Source organism: Schistocerca serialis, chromosome 6, assembly GCF_023864345.2.
Source record: "Schistocerca serialis cubense isolate TAMUIC-IGC-003099 chromosome 6, iqSchSeri2.2, whole genome shotgun sequence".
In the NCBI taxonomy this organism is placed as follows: domain Eukaryota; kingdom Metazoa; phylum Arthropoda; class Insecta; order Orthoptera; family Acrididae; genus Schistocerca; species Schistocerca serialis.
The window spans coordinates 644,486,964-644,507,682 of record NC_064643.1 but is presented as its reverse complement, the minus strand read 5'-3'; the positions used below and the strand labels follow the sequence as shown (position 1 = coordinate 644,507,682).

Sequence of the window (20,719 nt, the reverse complement as noted above, 5' to 3'; positions counted from 1 at the left end):
CTTGCATAGCTGTTGCCCGTGTTTTGACCGTACGAAACGTAGAATGGTTGTTCGGTGCAGATTTAGAGAGGTGTTTCTTCTCGTTCTGTTGGAAGACAAAACAGAGTAAATATATATTTTCCTGATTTATATTTTATGCATTGATAAATAGTCTTCTGTCCGGAAGGCTAAATCGTTGTCGGGGTGAGTCGTTTCTCGCATGGTACGATCGCTTCATGTTTCCTTTACAAAGGTGCAGAAACGTTATTTCCACAACTACCAGAAGCTTTGAAAAGATTAGATGACACGCATTTGCACCAAATGCCGATAACAGTTTTCGGACAATACAGGCTCGGATGGCTGCCGAGGTGAAGCCACACATTGTGTATCGTGAACAGTAACGGTTCTGTAACACTTCGTGCAATTATGCCCTATTCCACTCTCTCCCCGTCACTTCAGTCATATATCTGTTGTGGCATTCCATCAGACAGTATTTTATTTATAGGGCGTCAATGCGAATGATGCCTACAGCTTTCCGGAAGTCGTGGAACAGGGTTCCGCAAAGTACAGCCATCTGGGTCTCGTGGTCAAACAGATCGAGCTACTTTTCACAACGAATCATTCAGAGGAATTGTTTGATTTAAGGGCGAAAAAACTTTGTCCCATTTTTGTTACCCAAAACTAGCGTCAGTGATGAAGCGTCACACCCTGATGGTTATAGAAGTTTCTTATGAGATCTGTTGGGGATCTTGTCTGTGATGCTGTTGTTGTTGCGGTCTTCAGTCCTGAGACTGGCTTGATGCAGCTCTCCATGCTACTCTATCCTGTGCAAGCTTCTTCATCTTCCAGTACGTACAGCAGCCTACATCCTTCTGAATCTGCTTAGTGTATTCATCTCTTGGTCTCCCTCTACGATTTTTACCCTCCACGCCGCCCTCCAATACTAAATTGGTGATCCCTCGATGTCTCAGAACATGACCTACCAACCGGTCCCTTCTTCTCGTCAAGTTGTGCCACAAGCTCCTCTTCTCCCCAATTCTATTCAATACCTCCTCATTAGTTATGTGATCTACCCAGCTAATCTTCAGCATTCTTCTGTAGCACCACATTTCGAAAGCTTCTATTCTCTTCTTGTCTAAACTATTTATCGTCCACGTTTCACTTCCATACATGGCTACACTCCATACAAATACTTTCAGAAACGACTTCCTGACATTTAAATCTATACTCGATGTTAACAAATTTCTCTTCTTCAGAAACGCTTTCCTGCCATTGCCAGTCTACATTTTATATCCTCTCTACTTCGACCATCAGCAGTTATTTTGCTCCCCACATAGCAAAACTCCGTTACTACTGTAAGTGTCTCATTTCCTAATCTAATTCCCTCAGCATCACCCGACTTAATTCGACTACATTCCATTATCCTCGTTTTGCTTTTGTTGATGTTCATCTTATACCCTCCTTTCAAGACACTGTCCATTCCGGTCAACTGCTCTACCAGGTCCTTTGCTGTCTCTGGCAGAATTACAGTGTCATCGGCGAACCTCAAAGTTTTTATTTCTTCTCCATGGATTTTAATTCCTACTCCAAATTTTTCTTTTGTTTGTCTGTGATAGTGCCCCCAATTTGAGTCCATTCTCGCTCGTTGTCCGTGGGCGCCATTGGCGTACAACGTGCAATTCGGTACGACTTCTTCGAGAATAATATTTATTTATTTTTGCGATGCTCGCACACCTTAGCGGATGCAGGGCTAGGGGTGCGGGTGCGAATACCGGCGGGGGCGAGCCGGCGACGGCCTGCGGCGAGGGCGGGGTGGGCCCCGGCGGAGACTGCGAGGCGGAGGCGGCAGGCTCCAGCTCCGGCCGGCCCATGGCTGCTGGCGGCGGAGACGGGGCCGCTGGCGGCGCGCTCGCCTCGCTATCCGAGCCGCTGTGTGCACTCAGGGTGGCCGCACCTGCGCATGCGCAGCGCGCGCCTCTACTCTACCCTGCCTTCCTCTTGCTGCGCAGCTCGCATGTCTACCTCATCGGGCAGTCACGAAGTCTTAATTATAGCCTCGAGAAAATAATGTCACGTAATTAATTTTTCTTTGTCTGCAGTAACACGTTTGCAGTCCTGGTACGCTTTGAAATCCAGGCGCCATAGTACCGTAGCACGCCACTGGAGGAGCCAAAGGAAGATGTGTCAGCCGATTATTAAAGTGGAGTGTCGTGTGGTAATTCATTCTCGGCAACAGCAGAAATGTGGCAGCTGGTCAGACATAGTTGCCACATTTTTGCTGCTGCCAAAAACGAATTATCGCACGATACTCCACTTTAACAACGGACTGCGCCATCTTCATTTCGCTCCTGCCGTGACGCGGTGATTTCGTCGTCTACCAGTATAACACACGTGTACTGCAGACAAACAAAAAATTGATGATGTAACTGTACGACTACCTGTCGTACTGGAGGACACACTTGTACAGACATAATATTCCGAAACTGAAGCCTATTTTGCCCCATCAGTGGCATCTCGAAACAGCTAAAGCACAGGGCGATCACAGATTATTGGACGATTCCATAAGGCTAGATTTTTCTCTACACGTAATTATGTTACGTGACCTTGCCATCGTCTCATACAGAAACTGGCATTTGCCCGCGCATTGCCTCCACACTGAAGCAGCGAGGCTGCCGTAGCGTATCATTGCACCACCGTTTCCCGAGCTCGAGCTGTGCCGCTACGCTGTGACATGCTGTTATTGCTTTCCGCTGTGAAACGTCGTGTTCGAACTCGGTCATAATGGAACCGAGAACGATGTTGAAAATTCGCGTACATTCCAAATACGTGGAATTAGTGGTATCTCTTTCAAAGGAGGATCTACGTAAGTACACACAAATCTGCAGTCGTCTCTTACACCGCGCAAAACGTTTTCGCGAGGCTTCGCAGGAGCTCCGCTGTCTTGACACAGCACAGCAGCGGAACGTGGTAAGACGTCTGTAGTCCACTGCCACTGAGTCGATCGATTTCGACGAGAACGGCCACAGCGCAGGTGTTGTTCACCTCGAGGCCGAGAAACCGTCTCGCACTGATAGGCCTCGAAAAACTGTTTCTTACTACTGCGAGAAGTTTTTGGGCGCGTTAGTACTTCACACAATAGAAGACGAGCATTTTTTATTGTTATTGTTGAAAAACGTATCTGTATTGGCGACTGATCGTAGTTGTGGAGGCCCTAAGATCACGAGAAGACACAGACAGTCTCGTTGCTGTTCGACCTCCATTTAGAGGACAATATCGGGCCGTGTTTCTCTGGCGTCATCGTCTCGAACAATTTCGCGACAAGGAAACCATGTGCTGGCGAAGAAAAGGATACGGTAGACTCAAACAGTCGAAAACTGGGGTCGAAAAGATACCTTCGGAGCTTGTAGAAATCATTACTAAGAGCCAGTCAGCGGTTACTGGCCGCAACACCAAGTCAGCAAATGCCACTGAAGGAATAAATCTTGCCAAAGCTGCAGCCTGTACACAAACTGAATCTGTATTTATATTCCGCAGATGGTGTTACGGTGCTTCGCTGAGGGTGGCGGGCACCACGTACTCCCCTGCCGCCACCCTTCTTGCTTCCACGAGTGAGAGGGAGAAAGTAATCTATAACCTGACCCTTTTTGGAACGTGTGTTCTAGGAATTTTAATTGTAAGCCTCTACGCTTCTCTTGTAAAACGTGCTACGGAGGTTGGAAGAGCATCGCTATGACACTGGCTAAACGAACCTGTGACGAAACGCACAGCTGAGCTTTGACCTGCCTTTATTAATCCGACTTGAACAGTGACACCATAGAGTAGAATGAATTTCGTGTGAATCTGTGACACGTGTACGTTACAAAACAGCATGCAGTACAAAGCTGTATCGGAACGAATTCTCAAGGATAATGGTGTGACGTTTCTTTTATGTGGAAAAACCAGTACTCACAATTTTACGAATATGAGTATGGTGACAGAACAAAAGCAAAAGTGAGACGTGCTTTGTAGTGTTTATAAGCCAAGCCCGCTGTGCATTTGAACGTTTGTGAACAATGGATAAAGTCACAATTGGAAGCCCAATAGGACGGAGAAGAAGGCTTCATTTTTGTCAGATACGAACTTCCAGTAGTAACGAAATCAATTGCTAAGAAGATATCGAACGGTCGCAGCCAACAGTTTCAACCCATGGGAATCACACCCAATGGTTCTACGGCTATATAACTACCGAGCAAGGTGGCACAGTGGTAAGAACGGGGGTCGCATCAGAGATGATGGCGGTTCAAATCCGATTCCGGCATCCAGATTTACGTTTTTCATTGTTTCCCAAAATCGCTAACGGAAAGTGCTGGGATGTTTCCATCGAGAAGGATACGGTCAGTTCCCCCCGTCCCCTCCTACATGCTTCCTCAGGCTGATTCAGTGAAATTTCTTCCTCTAAGGTTTCGTCTTGGACGTTATCAGAATCGAGATGTGCCATTGCTTGAAGGATTTGACGCTATTCGAACTATGAACTGTGATATTACTGGGGAAACCCACATGGACAGCATCTAAGCTCAGCATAAAAGCTCCATACAACATTGCTTGAAATGCTGATAATGCCTTTTAATTACTTTCTATGTTGGAGAGGTATAGCCTTATAACATTGTCCATTAATTTGTAATCACTTTGAACAATAACTAGTCATTATATGATAATGAAATCATTATTATTACCATCTTATTTTGAGTTTTTGGTGTTTCGGCTGCACTAACGTGAGCTAATTACTTTAATCTTGATGGACGGAAGGGGTGTTTATTAGAATGTTATATCATGTACAATTTCCGTACTGCGCAGATTTCTAGTCCCACTGAAATCTAATTTAGAGTGAATACGGCACGTGTAATAGCAAACACTCTAGCGGAGCCGGCGGTGAAATTAATATCCGTTATTGCTACATAATTATCAGGCGCTAGACCAAAACCGCTTTGATGCTAAACGTTCAGGTAAGAGCGGTAGAACGGCGAGTTAATAATATTGTGGCGGCAGACTAAGCAATTCAGTGTAGTAGAGTAAGGTTTGTTTCTAGGCTATTAATGAACGAAATTCAAGAAATAATAATGAATGTGGAAAGCATATTATTTATATGTGCTTGTAGCTGTGTATCATTGTCGCTGTTGGTTCCTTGTAAATGGCTTAGTGCTTTAGAAAATGCTTGATTGGAGTTACTTCTGAAACAGCTTTCATGTACGTATGTCCCGGAGAGAAAAAGTTGTTCGCGTGTTATGAGTAACGCCATCAAGAAGTTGACTCTTTTTGCCCGTCTCTTTACCTTTACGGTGTGGTAGTCTGTGAAATGAATCAATTAAGATAACTAATACTGAGCACTGAACGTGTTCAAAAAAGAGTCTCTGCCCAGTTTTGTAACGTATTTGTCTACAATCACTGAGCTGCTTTCTTATAGCTCCTGTGCTTTTTTCTCTTATGCTGCAGCTGTAGGTACTTGTGAAGTTGATTGAGAGCAGTCGGGCTCTTTTGAAATGATACCGATCAAAATGGTTTCGTTGTAACACAAGATTTACGTTACTATCGTGATTGTCGATCGCGGGAATCTGATAAAAGTGCTCATTTATATCTAAGAAGAGCTGGTCCACAAAATGCACTCAAAACCACGGTGCGTCTTATCTGCAGTATTTTAAGTGTTTTCATCCGGTGGTCACGGCTGGACAGCGCCTCGCAACTTGCTACTCACGTGGCAACGAAGTGCCCGCCATTGATCACGGCCAACACGATATCAATGCAGAAGATGCTAGACCTGATTACGAAACGACAAATAGCATGGTGGTGGCGGATCTCTACTCGTAGAGCGCCTTTGTGATCACTGGCGAGTATCCTCCTCCAGCTGAATGGAGGGCTTGAAGAATGGTGCCCAGTTCACAAGGGTGGAGCTGAGAGGGTAACACTCATGCGTCCGAACACTGCATCCCTTATTCTGTTGCAGACGACTGTTGGAGTCAGCAAACGTGCAGATAGGCGAAATTATTCGTAAACCGGGATCGTGGAGAATCACTGTTTGTGGTTTATTTTCAATAGTCTTAAATTTTCAATATTATCCACATGATGATCTACGGTAGACTTTCAAGTATCGTGTTCGACGACAGCAAGGTTGGAACTTCAGAGTTTAGGACAATTTTCCAAGCTGTAGAATTATGGAAGAAAGTTGGGACGAAACTTAACCTTAGATATCTCTAGTGTGTACAGTAACAATGACAGTTTTCACCATTCATCCGGATTCATAATACTGAGTTACCGATAAATACTATGTACACCTTTAAAGAATTTGTTTCGAATGTAGAAATTCTTCAGACGCCGATTGAATCGATATTAAATAACACTCTGCCAAGTTAATACCCCTTGTAAACGGTATTTATAATGTTTTACGCGTTTGATATATATTGATGAGAAATACGTATCTCTATTCTGAGTAAATCACGATTGTAACTTCTGAAGCTTTGAATTCCGAGTCAGGATTAACGTAAGATCATCGCTGTAGGCTGTGAACCTGTACCAAGAGATATCGCTGTTTCATTACGTAACACACCGTGTGACTAAGAGACAGATCGCCCCCTTTGTTTCAAATATTTCCAAATTCTCAACTTCCTTTTCATGTGTCCATAGTGACGGTAGAATTATTAATTTAGAATGGTGTCAAAAAAAAAAATGCTCGTTTTGTAAGGGGTGGAACAGTCTGAGCAGAGGTAAATAAGTAAATTGTGAGTAACTGGATAAGTTGTAATCTACGATATTTATTGATCTTTGTTGTTGTTGACTAGGGTAAGGGCGAACGCCAGTGTTCCGTGTATGTAATATATCCAATTTAGCGACAAAAGCTGTCCCATTCCCAACATCCAGTGATCACAGCAGCGCCGCGTGGCTATGACGTTGACAGATGTGTCAACCTCTTACGAGCTCCACCGAGAACTGGGCGTCACCTTGGGAGAAGTATCTGAATAGTAATGAAGCACTATTAACGATCGAAATTTGGCGTGTGAGTGACCTGGTTTGTTGCAAGCGACACGAGTTAATATCCAATTACGCGAGGGACTTATTGAAGAACCTCTTACTTAATCAGAGGCAAGTCTGCTCTGCGTAGAATTTCCATTGCTAGGGCCCTCGGATTAATCGGACACGATCTAGGGGGTGAAATCGAGGGTGTGAAACGCCTTTCGAGCTCGTGTTACTTGTTTTTGATTTGGTAGAGAACAAAAGCACGTCACGCCGCGCTAGATCACGGCATACCGGCCGTCGCTCCAGGAGCGTGCGAAATTAATAATAGAGGCTGTGGGGAGGGGCCGATGAGTGTGGGCGGGTGGTAGGAGCGGGGGTTGGGAGCAGGAGGAGGTAGGGGGGGGGGAGGGGGGGAGTGGTCGCGCTCCAGGGCTCGCAGCAATCGCGCCGCCACTGGGGACACATTCCGCCAAATGTCAGCCCGCCCTGTCGTGTCCCGTGCTGCAGGCAGCGCCGCGGCATTCTTCTGTTGGCGCATCTTCCAGGAAATTTGTGAAAAGAAAGGGGTGGAGCAGTGCTTCCTAAACTACACGTGCGCTCCTTTGGTAGGCAGCTTCGGCCCCTGACTACTTATTTGCAAGGTCTAAGATCTCGATCCAGCACACGTATAGAGTTGATATCAACGTTTTTTTATCTTCGTACAGCAACGTGCGTCAAGTGTCAACTTTTTCTGAGGGCTATGAACAGTTTTATGTATGAGATCCACGAAAACAGCGATGTCGCATGTGTTTCGTTCAAATTGATAAACTGGGGAACCTTGCCATCATGTAATGTTTGATTTGGGCTGATTTATTGCCTAGGGAAGTTCATCAAAAGGTGCTGAATTTTTATTAGTGGGCTGTTCGTTCCATTTCAACAGTTACAGATGGTCTGGCGTACTTCTCTTGATGATAACACACGAGAAAGACGTCATAAACCTACAAATACAGATAAAAACATCCAGAAAGTGTACGAAAAGTTGTCGGACTATCGGTGCAGAAAGGTGAATGAAATAGCTATTGGCGTATTAAAATATTCAGATCTAATTTTTCTGTATGTCCAGGTTCTTTTTTGGTTTAAGTTTCATGCTTGCATTCTCTGTTGTCAGCAGAGAGAGTGACTATTTTATGTACACCAGATAGTGCAGTCTAAAATATGGTAAATACTGTGACAAGGTACAGTCTAGATATCTCGCGCTTCTAACATAATATTTAAGCTCTAAAGATGTGCAATGTTTAATACCTTGCACTCTTATTAACAAGTGACTTATGAAAAAAACAAACAATTTAATTTGTTAAGGTGGTCGATATGAGCATAATTTAATTCAGGGCACACATACAATCGATATATTTCGTGTTTGGAAGCAAACTCTCCGCGAGTATAGAAAAGAGGCGTATAGTGACCGAAACTGAAAGTCTGTCAGACAGTCTTCACTATCACTGTCATGGTAATCTTTGTAGCATCATTGTAAACAGTAAGCAACACTTCGAGGAGAAATCTTAACAGACACTGTTAAAATAGAAAGACAGATTAATCTATGCAGTTATGGTATTGTTGTGCATTGCCCTTGGAGGATGCATCTGTATGCATTACCCTTGAAGGATGCAGAACAGTATTCTCAGTCGAGATTTGAATCCACGCGAATCAGAATCGTAAAGCATAGCGTGAACTCCTTGAGATAAAACTGCAACATCTTTTGACGCCATCTACCAAGTCAGATGACATTTTATAGATTTATTTCGTTCACTGAATGATACATTAATCTGTGGCCCGTCTCCTATCTGAATCGGCCGTTCCCAGAAATCTCCTAATCCACACGTATCATAAAAATGGATGTACGTATACAGGATGGTCAGAAACAGTCTGAAAAGCTTCTAAGGGTGTTCCGGTGTAGGTTGCGCTGAGGACTAATTATTAACAAAAATTCAATACATGCACTGTTTCCGAGTTAATTAGCACTACGGCTATAAAGGCAGGCCGTGGTGCGCGCAAATTCAAGCGGCCAGCCGGAGACAGTGTCGTCAAACGTGCCCTTCGTTTGCTTTCCTGAAATCGAACAAGAGAGCGATACAAAAATTGAACTTGGGACAGTAGTAAGGATTGATTGGCCAACTTCAATGTTAATTAACTCGGAAACGGCTCAACGTATCGATTTTTTCCCTTGACAGAGATTTCTCAGCATAACCTGTCCTGCAACGGCCTTACGAATTTTTCAGACTGTTTCTGACCACCCTGTATATGTTCGTATGTATGCTTGTACGTATGTATGTCCCGCATTTCTTCCTGAACTACTGGACAGAAAAATGTATCATTGTACGACACAGTTCAGGAGACATGTTGCGTGAAAAACGGCCTCATCGTGCATGACGTTTTAATTTATTACTTCTTTACTGCGAACTCTATTCACAACACGTTTCGTAAACGGTAGCCACATATAACATTGGATGTAGCTACAAAATTATATCATTGTACAGCACATAGTTGAGGAGATACGACGTCATTAACATTGAGCTTCGCTGAAATGAAGCTGCAGGGCTAAATTAGCTCGAGATATAGGTGAAATGTGTGTGCAGATACGAGTGAATTATGTTAAATATGTGTCAAATATATCAAAGGCACGGGTAGAAAGCTCTTCCTAACCCCCTGGAACGATTTCAACCAAATTTGGTACACACATTAGTTACAATCTGGAAAGAAGTACTATGGAGGTAAGAACCACCAGCCTCCTATTGGGGTGAGCGTGATAACGTGCAGAGAGAAGGGAGAAGAAGGGAAGGCGGATAGAGAGAGGGGCAGGAAGAGATGGAACGAGAGACGGGTGGAGGAGATGGACAGAGAGGGGGTGAAGGAAGGGATGCGCAGAGAGAGGGGGAAGGAGTAGACAGACTAACATAAGATTGGTATAAATACATACCCGGGTAACGCCAGGTGCTCAGCTCGTTACTTATCTAAATGAGCCGTTCGTAGGAATCGAAAGTTCCTTATCTTAAAGTCGTAAAAATGGGTTGCGTAACACTTCCTGTTGTTGAGAAGTCTCAATGAAATAGTGACATTTCGAAATAACAGCGTTTTATGAATGGGACACATATCATTTTTCAATGGACTCAAGGGCTTTGGTTCACTAATCTTTAAGCGTTATCTCAAGAGCACGAACGCTTGGAACTACGGCCTTTCGGTCAGATTACACAGGTCGAGCAGCACTTTTGAGTTCACTTTATCATTGTAAAGACGAGTTCCACGAAATATACGTCAATTAGATAGCATTTGGAAAGGTGTTATTTTTCGCTAATAATAAAACGCTGAACTGAAAATGCGGAGATAGTTTCAAAAAGAAATATTAGCAAAGTAACAACTGAAACATATTGTTGAACTAGAAATATTTCAAGTGTCTTATATACAGTGAGTTAATTACAGACGGAATGCTGTTATTAGCAGACACTGGGCGAAGGAGACCTCCGTGACCTCCACCACATGATTCAGATTCTCCAAGGGTACATAAAGTTTAACAGCACTGAAACTCCAGCAGGTAATAACAAACAGGGAAACATTGCGTGACATTGTCTAATAGAAATACTGTGGTTCAAGGTATTTTATGACAGTAAACTGAGAAGGCAAACATATTAATATGTAACAGAACAACAAGAGATTTTAGTTCCCACCAATACTTACATAAAACCTTCGCAAAATTGTACCAGTAAGAGTTTACTTAACTGTAAAACGAGTTACTAAGGCCTGTCTCTATGAGAGACTTGTCCACTTTTCGACGGTCTGCGTCGCCAATCCTTTCCCAATTCTGCTGCAATCAACCTTGCAGGCAGTAATTAGCAATATTTTGCAGATGGCTGAAAGAGAGGGAGACACGGTGATGGAGATTATCGAAACCTGATTATGGCAAAAAATACACCACACACCAAAACAATATAATTTCCAGGTCAATCGGACATCTCTAAAGGTTGGCAAAGCATTTGACCCAACAGTTTCTGCTTGGTGCACATTGTTCTGTTACGTTGTTCCATTACAATCATAGAGAAATTTATTGCTTAATTTGCCCTCTAGTAATAACAGAAGCGCTTTTCTCCATTTTGTTACACAGTAGTTAGAACATTAACAGTTAAAATACTGCACAATGAAATAAGTGTCGTATTCCTTCTAACTTGTCATCATCGAAAAATAAAATTTGCACACTGAGAGCTAGCAATAAGTTTTACAAGAAGCGAGTCATCCACGTGGATTTGGTGGTCTCCGCCCCAACGCCACTTTCACCAACAGCCATCCCGAAAATTTACAACCGGTAGTCTTTCTCTCTTGGGGCCGTCAACTGACAGTCTGAGTCGGCAATATCTACGGCGAACGGTGCAGACTCTGAGTGCCTCGACTAGGGGCTGTCTCCGTGGCGTGGGACCGGACCATCTGTACAGCGGAAAGGCTAACGCATGCAGCAATTGCAGGGAAAGTGCACGCGCCATGCAAAGCCGTGCCATTCTGTGCTTCCTGATGATGGATGCTAACCGGAACTTGAACGGAAACGCAGGGCTTCATCAAGCCAGTCGCCTGTTTTATTTTGCGTTAGTCGCCCGGTTTCCCATTTATATCGAAATATGTAGAGCTGGAGCATCTGAAAAAAAAGGGCAGTGGCACTGCGTGCTGTTTTAGTCGTATGTTGTATTAAGTGAGCACTGAGCACAGTGTGGCGTACCAATTTTGAGCGCTGATTGAACCTTTCGGAAGTCGTGAAACACATGTAACGCGGAAGAATAGTAGGGCAAAGGTATTCGAGAGCCACTGAAATATTCGGGGAAAATTCTGAAAGACAGAAAAGAGGACTGACAAACTGAGGTTTTGAATCTTCATCAAGTGTCCACTCTCTTGCTTTGTGTAACATTTGAAGTTGCAGTCAGTACACTTTCACAGGCAGAGTGCCTCTCACTTTAGTCAGGTCGCCAGCGAGTTCGCAGAGCTAGCGAATATCTTTTTGGATACGAAAGACGCAGAGATTTTGATGCCTGATTCCCGAAAATCGAGCGGTGGGAAGTTCTGAGTTGTGTGACACATGACCGAAAGGAGTTACTTTCCATCACAGAAACTATGATGGTCTCCTTGATATGCAGTACGATTTGTTTTGAATGCTTGCCCTGTCCGAAACTTGTTTTAAGACTTTCGTCATACTCGATATTTTATGAAATTTTTAACAAGCAGCTTTCTTCGTCCACAGTAAGTTGTTAAAAGAAAAGATCCTGCAACAAGTAATGAACTTCTAAGATCTGTTTAACATATTCATTTATTTGTGGCTTTTTTTTTAAACTTGAATGGAGTTTCATACTGTTACCGCAAATGTCACGCGAAGACAGGTGTTCTTTGTAGCGCTATCGTCTGATATTCAGTGAGAGTTCTCGGATGCTTATTGAAGGAATTATCCTGAGCCGCGTCTCAGACAAAACTGAAGCGGTTCTAAGAGAGCACAGGGCGGTGTGTGAAGTGTCTAGGGGGAAGCTTTAAACAAATACGACCTGCCTAATTCTGTTGCGCCTCCGATTATTGAAATAACAGTCTCTCCCTATCTGGTTTCAACTCTTAGCGATCGGCGTCGAAAGATTTGCTCTACGCAGTGCAGAAATACTGCTCTCTCTGTATTAGGCTTTAACAGCAGGTAGGGAGCTTAATCAATGGGAATGGACCACTTCGGTCGTAGGAGAAGAATGTCGCTGAGAAGATGGGCCCTAGATCCAAGAAGGGTCGTCGTGACTCCGTTGCAATAAGACGTCAGGAAGATCGCATGGCATTCCAGTGAAGCTGTTCCAGCCATCCTATCATTTATTAGATTGGTAGCCATACGAGTGACGAATCGAAACCGAGGGTCGTGCCTGGCATTGTAGTGTACGGCTTATGTTGCAATGTTAGTTGTGTAGTGGAACCACCGTCTGTTGCCAAATGTTCGACCGTTCTGGCGTGTTGTCGGTCGGGGTGTTAAACACTTGTAACTGGTCATACGAGGGCTTCGGAACAACCGCGACAATAGCGACGTGGTACGTGTTGTTATCGCCGCAAGGGAGGCAACAATTGCGACTAGCGAGCTAAAGCTGTGCTTCCGTGTCGTGGGGACTGGCCGGGGGTGGGGGGCGCCCCGGGTGCAGCTGGGGGGACAGAGCTGTGCGCTACTGCATGCTGCGTGAAGCGGGCGGCATGCCGAGGACGGCGGCGGGGGCGGCGGCGCGCGGACTCACCTGCGTCTGCAGAAGCAGCATACTTGAGGCGACGGAGAGAGGCGTGGAGCCCAGCGGCACGCGACTCAGAGCGAGGTCCGCGGAGGAGGCGGCGGCGGCGGCGGCGGCGGCTGCTGCGCTCGGCTCCTTGCTGCTGCCGAGCTCGGGACCTGCGCAAGCACCCGGCTCTCTCAGTGCGCTGCCGCACACCCTCCAACGACGCTCTCGCAACTGCTCGCTTCCTTCACATACTGTTCCTTTATTATCGCTATGGCGATCATAAGAACACCGGACACAGATCATAGGACGCTTTACGCTAATACCAAGTAACACCGCTTCTAGTCTCGACAATGGACTCAGCTCGACGAACAGAGTGCACGACTTTCTTTAGATATGCCACATCTAGCTGAAGTAAATCGTCATTGATTAGATGCTGTTGAGATACCTAAATGTTGACTGTTCCAAATAGTCCTAGACATACTTAGAATGAAAATTTTCACTCTACAGCGGAGTGTGCGCTGATATGAAACTTCCTGGCAGATTAAAACTGTGTGCCGGGCCGAGACTCGAACTCGGGACCTTTGCCTTTCGCGGGCAAGTGCTCTACCAACTGAGCTACCCAAGCACGACTTACGCCCCGTTCTCACAGCTTTACTTCTGCCAGTACTTCGTCTCCTACCTTCCATACTTTACAGAAGCTCTCCTGCGAACCTTGCAGAACTATCACTCCTGAAAGAAAGGATATTGCGGAGACGTGGTTCTAGAAACATCCCCCAGGCTGTGGCTAAGCCATGTCTCCGCAATATCCTTTCTTTCAGGAGTGCTAGTTCTGCAAGGTTTGCAGGAGAGCTTCTGTAAAGTTTGGAAGGTAGAAGACGAGGTATTGGCAGAAGTAAAGCTGTGAGGACGGGGCGTGAGTCGTGCTTGGGTAGCTCAGTTGGTAGAGCACTTTTCCGCGAAAGGCAAAGGTCCCGAGTTCGAGTCTCGGTCCGGCACACAGTTTTAATCTGCCAGGAAGTTTCAGTCCTAGACATTTTCTATGCGATTACGGTCGGCTGATGTTGCGGATCAGTCAGACCAGAAACGTAAGTGTGCAGCCTTATCACTCGGTTGCTATCTTGGGAGACGGGAGTCTCCACTGCGTACCCATCATGAAGGTGTAGAAAGACAGAGCAACAACTGGACAGCGTGAATACTGAAATAAGCGCCATGGTCCATTTTCTTGCTAACCTGGATGAATGGGCCGAAGGGTACGAAAAAGACCACAGAATCATCGTCCCTAACTACAGCCTCCACACGCGCTGAGCTGAAGGGATGATTGGGTCGTTGGTGCAGCCGACACCTCGCATCACTTGAAAAGAGGCAAAATGGCGGTAGTACACGCCTGCAGTAAACTACTGTCCGGTTTCTGTGTTATTCGGCCCACTGAACACGTCCGGCTTTGTGCGCAGCAGTGAGCAACGGGTTTCTGAGATGTACACAACTTCGGATGTCGATTGCATGCAGTTCGCTTTGCAATGTTCTCTCGGGACGTGGTCGAGATGGACCTGTATTCGCTCACAATAACAATTCCTGTCGGGTTGGAAACCGATTGCCGTGACAGCCGTCTCGGGACGCTGTTACTGAGGATCTTTTTCCGAGTGGTGTCCTTACGTCGTGTTACATGCCCGCTAGCGTACACATTTTTAGTACGTATGTTGGACAGGCTGCATTGGTACACCAGCAAATCCAGCAACTTCATTCACGATGTCGTCATGGGCAGGTCCACACACGACAGCTTCTTCTGTCTTTCTCATTGCCGTGGCTTACGTCGGCGGTGCGCGGTCATATGACGGCGTTGTTCTGCACCAAGTACAGCGCTCGAAAGCGACCAGGGCGTGCTCTTTAAAGGAGGTGACCAATGTTTTGTTCGGTTAGCTTATGAGGCAAGTTACACTCAGCGGTGCGGTATCAGACTGAAGCCTCGCGGGCCACCTGAGTGTCAAAAAAATCAAGTGGCTCTGAGCACTATGGGACTTAACATCTGTGGTCATCAGTCCCCTAGAACTTAGGACTACTTAAACCTAACTAACCTAAGGACATCACACACATCCATGCCCGAGGCAGGATTCGAACCTGCGACCGTAGCAGTCGCGCGGTTCCGGACTGAGCGCCTAGAACCGCTAGACCACCGCGGCCGGCTCTGAGTGTCAAATTCCCACTAAAATCTCTCCACTCCATCCGAATCCTGCAAAAAGTCTCCACACTCTAGGAGACTACCGTCTTCCAAAGACTGCCTGTACCAGAGTATGTTGCATATTGATTTAGAATTTCCGTGCTTCCCCTGAATCACTTTAGGCGAAAGCTGAGTTTGTCCTCGGTCGCCATCTTGTCCCTTCCTGCTCCTTCAGAGTTACTACTCGATCCGCAACGATCTCGACGTCCACGAACGTTAAACAGCTAATGCGGTGGTAGATAGATACTGGGTTCGTGTCGAGATCCGGAAAAATATTTACATGTGTGTGAATTCCTAAGGGACCAAACTGCTGAGGTCATCGGTCCCTAGACTTACACACTACTTAAACTAACTTAACGCTAAGAACAACACACACACCCATGCCCGAGAGAGGACTCGAACCTCCGGCCGAAGGGGCCGCGCAATTCGTGCCATCGCGCCCTAAACCGCGCGACCACTCCGCGCGGCCGAGAGCTGAAATCTCTCTTTCAGAACACGAAGTATCGGGTGATATTAAGCGCTCAAGACCCCTACATTGTTCCTTGACATAGCGGTGTGTCCGGGGGTACGAAGCAGTTACAGAAAGTTGACCGCTCTATTCAGAGGTCGCATGATGTGTCGCAAACTGAGCTGCTTCGTTGGTGCCTTACACATGATCACAATGATACAACTTTCAAAAACCTTTGTGTGTATGTGTGTGTGTGTGTTGTGTATATGTATAACAGTTCACAGAGGAGTCTTGTGGCTCGCTTCGAATAGGATAGTTTAGACGGAGGTATATTGTTTGGCCAGGCAGTGCATTTAGACGCCTCTGTATCCTTTGAAGCTATGTTTGTTACACGAATTTTGCCCCCGCGAATTTTTATTGCACTTGACATCTGGTATATCACGTTGCACAGTAAACGAACGATCGCGGTTTGCTTTGACGTCTGGCACTGCGTAGCCAAGAGTGGATTTTGCTTGTAACGACCAATAATTCTGCATTGTGTTTTTTTTTATCAAGCAACACAAGAATAAAGAGAGAGAGAGAGAAGAAATGAAAGGAAAATATTTTGTTCGATTCAGAGACGGCGGAGATTGCTTCGTCAGTTACCTGTAAATTGATTTCCGCAGCTTCTCCTTTTTAATCTTTTTTTCCGGAAGAAGAACAAACAGTGAGATGTTTCTTACTCTGTGCTAATAGCTGTCACGTCAGGAGACAGTAGCCTGTTATGAAGAGGAACGATCTGGATGCTGCAGTGTCAGGTGTAGAGTGTGCGTCTCTCTTCTACTATACTGCGCACCGTGTAGCGGTGCTAAATGCCTAGCTGCACTAGTCTGCAAGTGATGCGTGTGCGGCAGTTGGTTTCTGCGATTTGGTCTGCTCCCCAAGAAAGTTGCACCAGAGGCAGTCACGCGGTGAGCAGTTTAAGTAGCTGGCATCTCAGATGCACGATACATTCGTCACTGAGTGCCATTAGAATATTGAACTTGTGTAAGATATTGGAGAACATTGTTTTTCCGAATACCTATTTGGACGTCAGAACTGTTCCTCTTCTTTCTTTAAATGGAAAGAAGGGGAATGTGTGAGTTGCGTTCTGTGGGCGTAGAGATCTCGATAGACAGTAAGCTATCTCAGCTGCACAATAATGAGGTAGAAACTGCGCGTGGACCTGTTGAAGAGACTATCGTGGCACTAACCCCAACTTCTGCAGGGCAGCCATGGAAAACCTTAACAAACGCAGCTGGTAGGAATTTTCAGCTACAATCTTACGACTACCGTTTTGGCAAAGTAGCGCCGAAGTGACATGAAATCGACAGCGCTCTAAGAAATTATTCTCACCGCCTTACTTCTTGAGATCAACAAAGCGTTAGTTGTAGATATGAAACAGGCGCAAAGCCGATAACGCCTAGCGACTTAGTCTCTCAAAGCAAGGTTGTTGTATCATTGTAATGAGTTTACTAATAGTTGAAAAGGGAACTACAGGAGAGGAAGCGATGCACATTTATACAAACAGCGATTCACTATTCGTTACACATGACGTAGTTTTAAAGGTGAACAGCAAAGTACTTGCAAAGCGATGCAGTCTGGATAGTTGCAAAGTCATATACAACCAAATAAATACTCGATTTCTATTAATGTTGCATCTAAGCTGATACTATGTAACTTGATTGACATTAATCAAAGTTCGAGTCATAAGAAAGTCGAGATGGACATACCTGCCTGTATCTGAATAAGAAAGTGCTAAACATTAGTTTCTTCAGTGTTGCAAATAATACAAATATTCACATATACGTATTTGAAATACAAGATACTTGTATAAAAATACAAAAGCATTTTGCAAAAGGCAAGATATGTAAAATAATCTATTTGGTCCGCCGCTAAGTAGCTTTACAGAAGGCACGGCGGTTGGTATTAAACAGGGTTGATTTAAAGAAATTTAATTGTAGTACTGAGGCTATGAAAAGGGGACAGATATTTACATGTTAACGGTGTTAGTTAGTTAAATCTTTTCGGACGTTTACCCGGTGGAGCACTATTGGACGCACGTTACGTATACACGGTTAGAAGAAACTTCCATGTGTTACACTCGAGGAACTGCGGTTCCTTGCAATGTGTTGTTAATCCCTCATATGAGTTACAACTAGTTGCAGAAACATGGTTATCGCATTCGTCGACAGACTTCAATACGTGCTGCGCAAATCTTCAGATTTGATTCCCTTTACACACAAACACAGATATTGTACATAATACATTCACATATTTTGACCTCCCAGTTGTTTCCAGTCAGAGTGATCGGTTGCCTTTGTCCTGGAGTTTGTGACGATGTATTAATTTTCGTTTTTGCGATGTACAGGGTGTTCGGAAATTCCCGTTACAAACTTCTAGGGCTTGTAGATGGGAGCGAGTACATAATATTTTGAATAAAACCTTTGTCCTACAGCGTCATACAGCGACGCTAGGAAGCGTCAGGGTTACAGGCGCTGGCGGCTGTAAATATATATACAGGGTGATTGCGTGATGATGTTACAAACTTTCAAGGATGATGGAGAAGTGTATCAATGTGAGGTAAGGCTCCCTGTACTGGAAACGAACGAATCGAAAATTATAAGCGAAAATCATTGTGATACTTGTAACGGAAGAATACATGTACCGAAACGCCTGTTGCTAAGTTTGGTGGGTAGACAACTTTCAGAGGTGGTAATATGGACTAAAATAAGAAAAAAATGTCCAGTAAACGTGGGCTCTGAAATGCATGCTTTAAGAGCTATTACCACTCGTTCAATAGCGAAGATGGAAAACTGCTCATAGATCCTCAGGTATGCATTTTCGAGCCCATATTTACCGGACATTTTTTCTTGTTTTGGTCCATACTACCACCTCTGAAAGTTTCTCACCCTACATTCCTACATTCCTAGCAACAACGGTACCGCTACATGTCTTCCATGGTGGGGGGGGGGGGGGGGGGGGGTATGAGAATGATTTTCGCTTATAACTTTGAACTTGTTAGTTGCTGAACCAGGGCCCCTTACCTCAAATTGATGCATGTATCCGTCTCCATTATCCTTGAAGGCCTGCAACAATATAACGAAATCAACCTGTATTACATACATTTATAGGCGCCGACGGCTATTACTTTGACGTCTGCAGCGTCGCTGAATGATGTATCCGGACATGGGATCCTATTCAAAATAGTGTGTACTCTGTCCCCTCTGCAAGTCTTAGGCGTTTGTAACGGGAATTTCCGAACAATTTGAATATGTGGTGAGATTTCGCACTGTTTTGAACGAAGTCAAGTGTCAAAGGTTAACAATGTTTAGATTTTCGACAGATTTAGCCTACACATGACAATAAACCCAAATAGAAAATATCTTCATTAATTTCAGAAAAACGCACTTTAGCAGCGACAGTCTTGTATACGTGATCAAGTTTGGTAAAATCCGTTTAATATGTCTTAACTTTGATTTCAACGCTACTGTTCAAGCTACACGGGCGAAGCTGCAATTGAGAACATAATTTAATAAAGAGAAAGCGTCGATTTTTAAAATTAAAATTTTTAACTGTTTTAACACGAGCAGCTGCATTCAATGTCGGCATGTAGTCTTCAGTGATGATAAAAAAAAAGGCGATGTATTCGGCTTCTGGAATCGGAAACTGCATTACCTGTCACGACAGGTCTCATACGGTACATTACATTCGCGGTAAGCCTAAATTTTTTTGACACGCTTGTGCTATAAATTACGGATACAGTTTCTGATTTGTGCTAGGTGGAACTCGAGCGTACCCAAATAGGCTAAGATCACTAGAAAACTTCGCAACAATTAGAAAACGCGCCGGCAATCGGGTTACGCAGATGAATCGCGTGCGTAGATCGAAGCGAGACCCGGGCACCAGTCAGCAGCAGTACGAGTGGTCGCCTTGCAGCTGTAGGCGCCAGCTCGCTGGCCGCGGTCTCGCGGGCGGACGCGGCGTTGCGGTGCTGCGTTGCGTTGCGCGGCCAAACCTGAAGGAGGCGCGAGCATGCTCTCGTCCGCGGCGGGCAGGCGGGCGTCTGGGGCGTCGCGGCGCCGGCGCCGGCGCTTATAAGCCGCCCCCAGGCCCCCGGGGACCGCGCTGGCATTTCGGCCGCACCGGCCGCCGATGCGATGACGATGATTATGATGATGAAAACTCGGTCGCGCTCCGCCCGTCGCTTTATTACTACTTTTTTGTGCCGCCTATTGTCGGAGCGCGGGGTGCGGGTTATGGGGCGTGACGGGCCCCCACCCCCACCCCCACCCCCTACCCCCAGGACTCGCCCTCCTCCGCGTCACCTTCCGCTCGCCTGCCGGAGGATCGGGTTGCCGCTGGGGAATGGGGCCGGTCTCCAGCTTTTGGTCTGTGCGTAGTCGAGCCAGGGATGTAGCGCGTCGGCTGCCGCAGTCCATATTTAGCAGTCGTATACAACCGATCGCTCGTTGAAAGATCCGTACCCGTTGTTGTTGTTGTGGTCTTCAGTCCTGAGACTGGTTTGATGCAGCTCTCCGTGCTACTCTATCCTGTGCAAGCTTCTTCACCCCCCAGTACCTACTGCAGCCTACATCCTTCTGAATCTGCTTAGTGTATTCATCTCTTGGTCTTCCTCCACGATATATACCCTCCATGCTGCCCTCCAGTACCAAATTGGTGGTCCCTTGATGCCTCAGAACATGTCCTACCAACAGGTCCCTTCTTGTAGTCAAGTTGTGCCACAAACTCCTCTTCTCCCCAATTCTATTCAATACCTCCTCATTAATTATGTGATCTACCCATCTAATCTTCAGCATTCTTCTGTAGCACCAC

At 45.5% G+C, this 20,719-nt stretch overlaps 1 protein-coding gene and 1 non-coding gene across 3 annotated transcripts in view; both read right to left on the bottom strand.

Annotated features, from left to right (window-relative positions):
- LOC126484311 (probable nuclear hormone receptor HR38) overlaps nt 1-20,719 on the bottom strand; it is an 80,630-nt gene that overhangs the window by 28,008 nt on the left and 31,903 nt on the right. For both annotated transcript variants that reach the window (XM_050107747.1, XM_050107748.1), the window contains exon 2: nt 13,224-13,372. In XM_050107747.1, the coding sequence (XP_049963704.1) occupies nt 13,224-13,372 (149 nt within the window). The remainder of the gene's footprint in view (nt 1-13,223; nt 13,373-20,719) is intronic.
- Nucleotides 13,754-13,828, bottom strand: Trnas-cga (transfer RNA serine (anticodon CGA)). Its single transcript has one exon. It is a non-coding gene; the product is annotated as a tRNA-Ser (tRNA).